This window comes from Xenopus tropicalis, chromosome 8, assembly GCF_000004195.4.
Source record: "Xenopus tropicalis strain Nigerian chromosome 8, UCB_Xtro_10.0, whole genome shotgun sequence".
Lineage (NCBI taxonomy): Eukaryota > Metazoa > Chordata > Amphibia > Anura > Pipidae > Xenopus > Xenopus tropicalis.
In genome coordinates, this window is record NC_030684.2 from 88,326,900 (window position 1) to 88,334,813 (window position 7,914).

A 7,914-nucleotide genomic window follows, 5' to 3' on the forward strand; every position below is an offset into this window, starting at 1 on the left:
TTTGGAGATGCCAGTTTATTTAGAAAGAAACATCTATTTGAAACTATTCCTTAGGGTTCATAACTCTTCCCATGAAAAGGTTGGCTCTTAGCGTTGGTTCATAAATCATCAGCACAAAGGGTCTGTTATATTCGATGCGAGGGGGTAACATTGTGGGCACAATTTCCATGACTGTAACTCCTGCAGCTTCTGTTCCTGTTTCATCAATGCTTACTAGAACCTTATGCACTGCCTAGGGGAGGAGGAAATTCAGTGAATCAGTAACAATATTTGCAGTAATATTAAATATGTTAAAGCATATTAGGTTAAGTTTTTATTATTATTTTTTGCCATTTCAGTATAATACATGCAATTTAAAACAATTAATTAAAGGTACAAAACAAAAATATATGTGAAAAACTTTCCTACCCCCATGGGATAGTTTGTTCTGTGCATATGCAATTTATTTTCTTTTTTTGTTGAATTGGAACCAACCCCCTTTTTTCCAAATGTACAGAGCACTGCTTTCAGACCAGATTCTAGAGTAGGTAGAACAGTGATCCCCAACCAGTGACTCGGGGGCAACATGTTGCTCACCAACCCCTTGGTAGAGATGTAGCGAACTGTTCGCCGGCGAACTAATTCGCGCGAACATCGGGTGTTCGTACATCGCGGACTTTTGCAGATGTCCGCCACTTTGGGTTTGCCGCGTTTTTCTTTGGCGCCGCGTTTTTTCGCCTTGGTTTTTCCGCCGCGTTTTTTCGCTTCGTTTTATCGCCTATGCATATACATAGGAATAGCTTGCGGTTTTTTTTGGCGTTATTTTTTGGCGTTTTTTTTACAAAGTATTTTTCAGAGAAGTTTTTGCCCTTGATCCCCCTCCTGCATGCTACTGTCCAGGTCGTGGCACCCTTTAAACAACTTTAAAATCAGTTTTCTGGCCAGAAATGGCTTTTCTAGATTTTAAAGTTCGCCTTTCCATTGAAGTCTATGGGGTTCGCAAAGTTCGCGAATATTCGCGAGTTTTGGCGAAAGTCCGCGAACGGGTTCGTGAACATTTTCGGCGATGTTCGCTACATCACTACCCCTTGGATGTTGCTCTCAGTGCACCCAAACCAGGTTGTTATTTTTGAATTCCTGACTTGCTTGCCTACTATTTTAATGACAAAAAAATCTATGTTTTTTGTTATTTCTTGAGTTAAACAGGGCAGCTGGGGGTTTGAAGCTACTCCAAGTTTGGTCATTGTGACATTGGTAATTAGAATACTAGTATACAACCCCTACTTTCCCACCTTTGTTGTGACTGTTTTGCCTTACAGATAAGCAGGAGTCCATTATGCAGGGGGATTATTTATGCACTGGTAATCTAATTATTTAGCTCGCAGGGACCAAACGTAGCTTCAGATTCCCTGTTTGCCCTGTTAATATCAAGAAATAATAAAATCCACAGTTGTTTTCATTATAAAAACAATAGGCAAAAAGTATGTTCAGCACAAGCTGGAAAGTGGGTATACTGTCCCTTTAAATATTATGTGATATTCTATATAAACAAACTAAAAATAACAGGGTTCATATGTCATGATTACATAGCTTCCAATGTGAGAATACCTACAGCAGGCTACCTATACCAATGATACCTTGATTTTGTTTTATATATATGAGATATTCATTGGTTTATTAAACTCTCACCTTAGACACCTTCAGTGGTGTTACGTCTACAATCCCAGAGAGATCTGAATTATCAGAAAATACATCAGTCACACCCAGTTTACTGAGTTCTTTAACAAGGTCAGTTGTTGCAGAAATTGAGAGTTTTGGGAGGGTAAGATGTACAAACCTGTGGGGAATAGAGGATAGTAAATATAGATTAAAAAAGCATTATATGAATATACAGCGTATGGGGAATAATGTACCCCATGTTGTTATATATGAATCTATTATCAGTCACTGTGCAATTCCATGAGCATATATATGCACAAGATCATGGTACTTCAAGGCGACTTCTAATTTCCTCATTGTACACACATTGTAATGAATTATGTTGTTTAAGTCACTAAGCACAGATTATCACTAATTGCATCACTAAACTTTTTGCAGGTTATTCATGGATCTTCATACCAAAAAATTGTGATTTACAAATCTACAGTCAGAAATTTGCTATTATACTGTATGCATATTGTATAAATCTTTTCAAATTCAGATATTCATAGTTCTTGTTTGTGATAGATAGATAGATAGATAGATAGATAGATAGATAGATAGATAGATAGATAGATAGATAGATAGATGGATGGATAGACAGACACACAGATGGATGGAGAGAGAGAGAGAGAGGGAGATAGATAGATAGATGATAGATGATAGATAGATAGATAGATAGATAGATAGATAGATGATAGATAGATAGATGGATAGACAAACAGATGGACGGAGAGAGATAGAAAGATAGATAGATAGACAGACAAACAGATGAACAGACAGACAGAGAGAGAGAGAAAGGTAGATAGATAGATAGATAGACAGAGAGGGAGAGAGAGAGAGAGAGAGAGAGATAGATAGATAGATAGATAGATAGATAGATAGATGGATAGACAGACAAACAGATGGATGGAGAGAGAGAGAGAGAGAGAGGGAGATAGATAGATAGATAGATAGATAGACAAACAGATGGACGGAGAGAGAGAGGGAGAGAGATAGATAGACAGACAGAGAGAGAGAGATAGATAGATAGATAGATAGACAGACAGAGGGAGATAGATAGATAGATAGACAGACAGACAGACGGACAGATAGATGATAGAAGATAGATTGATGGACAGACAGACGGACGGATAAGAGGGAGAGAGAGAAATAGATACATAGATAGATAGAGAGATATATAGATAGATAGATAGATAGATTAGAGTATATCTGGCATTTCTTACCGCTTTCTAAATAATTTTTTCCATGATTTTACTACTGCCTTTTCTAGAGCTTCTTCTACCTGTCTCAGCTTTCCTTCATCTGGCAAAATAAAGAGTGCTGTTGCATTTCCTTTGTATGGGATTTGTACCACAGTGCAGCCAAGCTTTTCATCAAATGCCACATTGTACATGCCATTTCTGTGCATCATTGGGACTGTTACGTTTGTGTTCTCATCCACATGGAAGATTCCATCCTTTGTCCATTCCTTTTCAAAATGTTTCTCCCATTCTCCTTATTAGGTAGAAATACATTTTGGATTTATTAGAATTATCTGGTTAAATTGGTCCATTACAATTAAACAGTTTTTTTAATGTTGTACCTGAACTTAGTTATAAAATAGTATGCCCCAATTCCTAAACACTCTCTTTACTGGCACAGTGGAAGATGCATTAGGAGTGCTAGAGTTTTAGGCCCTCTGTAATTTATTATAGATGCTTTATTTTAATGTTATTATAGCTAAAAGGTCTTGAAGCACTAGCTAAAACAATATTGGTTAAACTGTAACTTTTCAGTCTAAGGCATAGGGAGAGCTGCGAGAGAACAGTGCCTAAGACTCATTAGTGCTACAGATAATAAGACACTATGGTGGGAACCCAAATAACATTTCTACAAATTATCTCCCAGAAATCACCAGTTTACATCAACTACAAAATGATTTGCAAAAAAGGTGTTCATGTTTCATATATTTGTGGTCATTTCACATTACTTACCATAGAAGTAAATGTAGTTAATAAGAACTAGAATAGTTTTCTCGTCTACACTGCTGATCAAGTCAGTAATTTTTCCCTTGGTTTTATTCTCTGCGTAAGTATTAATCTGCTTTGTTGCTTCCTCTGTATTATGGAAATCGGTAGAAAACGTTTCTGCTTCATAAAACTGTTTGGAATCTTCTACAAATTTCTGAATGAGTTGGAGGTCTTTGTCTATGAAGAGGGCATTTCCACTGTTCAGCTGCACTTTACTGTTTGGGTCATTCAGCATGTGAAGTAGATGCTGGAAACCTTTATGCATCTCCTCCTCTGTTAGTTCAGATCGGTTAAACTTCAGTCCTTCTATGATCTGGTTTAAAGTATTGGATCTGGCACCGAGGGAGAGCATAGCAAAGACAGTGGAAATACTCACTGGGGATATAAATATGTTTTCTGTTGGATGGTCTGCAGCAATCTGTCTGTAAAGGCTAAAACCAAAGTTAGCATTATATGGTGCTATTTTAAGGCAAGGCATAGATTCATCGTGATGGTGATCTCCGTGGCTATCGTCTGTATGTTTTTCATCAGAATGGTGATGGACGTTTCCATGATCTCCGTGTTCTTTGTGATCACTCTCATGATGTTTCTCATGGTCACCAAAGACCACAGCACACAGCAAAGATATGCTCACAAACAAAAAGTAGGCCCTCATTATGAAAATAAGCCTGCAAAACAAGTGGAAGAGATATTTTATGTAAGCACATTACTTACTGGTACTAGCATTAAATAGAAGACGGAAATGCATTAAACTTAATGTGTTCAGTTTATGTAGTTAGCAAGAAAAGCTTTATTTTATCAAGTGGATTTGGTTGTGGAAACAATTAAACAGACATACATTTGGTTGCTGTCCTTAGGCTAGATAATAATAAAAGAAAAAAATTGCAGTTAATGCTTCTAGTAAAAACAGTATAGTTTAAAATTCTAAAATAAGAAATTCATGTCTGCCTAGCAATTACAGGGAACAGAGACATTGTAGAACACTGTAAAACCTAATGGCCTCTTTGAGTTTGCCTAAGTGACAGATAACCTGACTTACTGAAGCTGGGGGGTACACTGCAGTAAGCAATTAAAAGTAAGCTTGTGAAATTCATGTACTTACTGGTTATACCCTGAGGACCCCTATTCTATCCTAAGGCCATGCTGTCTTTTATAGGAGAAGATTTTCACAGTATTATGAAAGATCAGACACTTCTAAACATTAACCAGATAACATTTTTATTTATCTTTTGAGGTAAAAAAGTTTAACGAATGTTGAAATCATAAAGTCCAGCATTTATAATATGTAGTATTATTTGGCTGGGTCAGAAGCAGTGCCTCGGCTCTTTTTGCTCTTTGCACATATTTACTTGGTTCTGGTTTTCTGACCTGTCAAATAGACTGGAGTTGAAGGTAAAAGTCGGCAGAGACCTAACCTGTGGGTGTTACATCAATTACCTTAGAAGCCCTCAATCCAATACTTTTGCTTTTTGACTCAGCTACTTATGTGCATTAACTCCATTTGGACATTTACTATTGGTACATGAATCCAGTTTCTATATATATGCTCATTTACATTTTCAAGAGTGACATAAAAAACTGATGAGATTCAAATGGTATCAGATAATAGTTTCAATGAAAAACAAATATTTAGAGGGTAGTGTCATTTTCTACTTGTCAAGTAACCCATAGTAACATCAGATGATGGTAAAGTAGATCAAGCATAAGACTATGGTGTCCACTGGTTTATCCCTCTCAGAGAGTATGGGCAAGGTAAAGCCAGCCAACAACAAGCAGGAAGATAGGGAGTCCACCGTTTTATGCCACCTTGGATAAGTGTGGGCAGTGTTAAGACTAACCTATGTTCCCTGGCAATACTGTGTCCCTATAATCAGGCATTAAGCCTGTAGGAGACTACTCCTTTACTCTCCTAGTTGGAGCTAGAAAGCTGCTCTTTCTATATAATTGCTGACTGGCTCTCTTTCCTAGTAAGTGCTATGAAATGATATAATCTATGCTTTCTATCCCTCGTTCACGGGGTTCCTGCTCCCCAACTTCACTACGGTGAAGGTCTCCCTTAGGGTAGAAATACTTCTGGACCGGTGTGGATCCCAAGCTTCATGAAGCATCCACACAGATCAGAGATAACAGGCCAAGAAGGCAGAACCACCCCTTAAGTACCACCGCAATAACAGAGTATATGTAAATACCAAACTAGAAACATTAATTCTTGCCCAGTAACAAGGAGAAAAGAAAAGGAAAGGTAGGGTTTAAAGCTGTAGGGGAACATTAACCCTATGGGTCAATACACAGCCATGCTGAATAAAAATGAAGAAAAATAGACAACAGCTACAAGTTTATGTGGGTGAAACCAAGGGTGGTGGGACCATCAGGGGGTAGGTGGAAAATCCCCAAGCTCTTTCCCTCTGTGTTTTTTCCTTAATTGAACTGCTGTCACTTCTCTTAAAACATAGGAACAGTACCGTTAATTGCAATCCTGTTGTTCTTTATTGCTGCCTGCCCAGTCTTATTCTATACTGCTGCCTTTTTGGGCCTTGGGTTTGAAATGCCTTAAAGGAGAACTGAAGCTTAACTAAAAAAATTGGGCATAAATGTTGCACATTATGTTTTTGGATTCTGTATTAGCCCAAAGCAACCACGTTGAATTTTGTCACCGGTTTAATATTTTGCTTATCACTATTTAATTATTTAATTTAATCAAAGGAGGAAAAAGCGTGGCTCTTTTGTCTTGTCTAGAAAAAAAAAAAAATATATATATATATATGTAGGGACCCGTAGGGTTAAGCTCCCTATGGCTTTATCCTCTACCTCTTCACACCTTTACTATTATTGGGCAGAAGCCCTTGTTCTTAGTTTATAGTGTAAAGCTATCCCTTATAGGTTTAGCCTGGTTATACACGCCCCCTGCAGGCTGATAAAGTGTCTAGCAGGAGGGTGTGACTTCCTCTTTGGCTACCACTGCTTCCAGGCATCAGTCCACTGAGCCTGGAGCACTAAGGCCCCAGTAGCATTTCATCTGATAAGTTGGGGACAGGGCGCCGTGGCTCCTGAGGAAGCGTGCCGTGAGCACGCGAAACGCGTTGGGCATTTTGTTGTGTCGTATATACTGCTTCACACTGACTAAGGATACACTGCAATCAATAACTGATTTCTCTACATGCTCTTATTTCAATCAAATCTGGTGAGCATTTACTTTGGACACATCGTGTGGGTGTGATACACTGCATTGAGCTGATGTATAAGCACTTTTGATTGTTCGATTCACCTAATATATTTGCACATTTTGCACTAAATTAGAACGCTAAAAATCTTTTAGCGTTTTAGCCACAAAGAAAGTTCTGTATGTATTGCACTAGTTTTGCTTTTGTTTTTCTCTAATTCCATGCGCTTCCATCAACACGATTACACACTTCTGCATGCTGGTCTACTTAACATCTGAGTGCGTGTGTTTGTATGTGTGTGCGTGTCTGTATATGTGTGTGTGTGTCTGTATCGGTGTCTGTATGTGTGTGTGTCTATGTATGTGTGTGTGTGTCTGTATGTGTGTGTGTTTGTGTGTGTGTATGTGTGTCTGTATGTATGTGTGTGTGTTTGTGTGTGTGTATGTGTGTCTGTATGTATGTGTGTGTGTGTGGGTCTGTATGTGTGTGTGTCTGTATGTGTGGGTCTGTATGTGTGTGTTTGTATGTGTGTGCATGTCTGTATATGTGTGTGTGTCTGTATGGGTGTCTGTATGTGTGTGTGTCTGTATGTGTGTGTTTGTGTGTGTATGTGTGTCTCTATGTGTGTGTTTGTATGTGTGAGCGTGTGTCTGTATGTGTGTGTTTGTGTGTGTGTGGGTCTGTATGTGTGTGTGTCTGTATGTGTGTGTGCGTGTCTGTATATGTGTGTGTGTGTCTGAATGGGTGTCTGTATGTGTGTGTGTCTGTATGTGTGTGTGTGTCTGTGTGTGTATGTGTGTGTGTGTCTGTGAGCGTGTGTCTGTATGTGTTTGTGTGTATGTCTGTATGTGTGTGTGTCTGTCTGTGTCTATATGTGTGTGAATGTGGTTGCGTAAAATCTGTCTAAGAGATCATCAATATAAAGCAGGCTAGCGGTGCAAGGAGATCCACCCAGGAAATGGCTATATATCACCCACCAGTGCCACCCATAGCAGGACAAAAGTGAAGCAGCCACAAAAATTCACTGCAGAAAAAAAAAGTTGTGCACAGACAAAAAAAAATGT

The 7,914-nt window shown here is 38.5% G+C and overlaps 1 protein-coding gene across 1 annotated transcript; it reads right to left on the reverse strand.

Moving 5' to 3' along the window:
- Nucleotides 1-4,870, reverse strand: serpina3k (serine (or cysteine) proteinase inhibitor, clade A, member 3K). The gene is made up of 5 exons (XM_002936070.5): nucleotides 4,792-4,870; nucleotides 3,654-4,357; nucleotides 2,904-3,174; nucleotides 1,669-1,816; nucleotides 1-232 (listed from the first exon to the last, which is right to left on the reverse strand). The coding sequence occupies exons 2-5, from the start codon at nucleotides 4,342-4,344 to the stop codon at nucleotides 44-46; spliced, it is 1,299 nt and encodes a 432-aa protein (XP_002936116.2). The 5' UTR covers nucleotides 4,345-4,357; nucleotides 4,792-4,870; the 3' UTR covers nucleotides 1-43.
- Nucleotides 4,871-7,914: the final 3,044 nt, after the last annotated feature.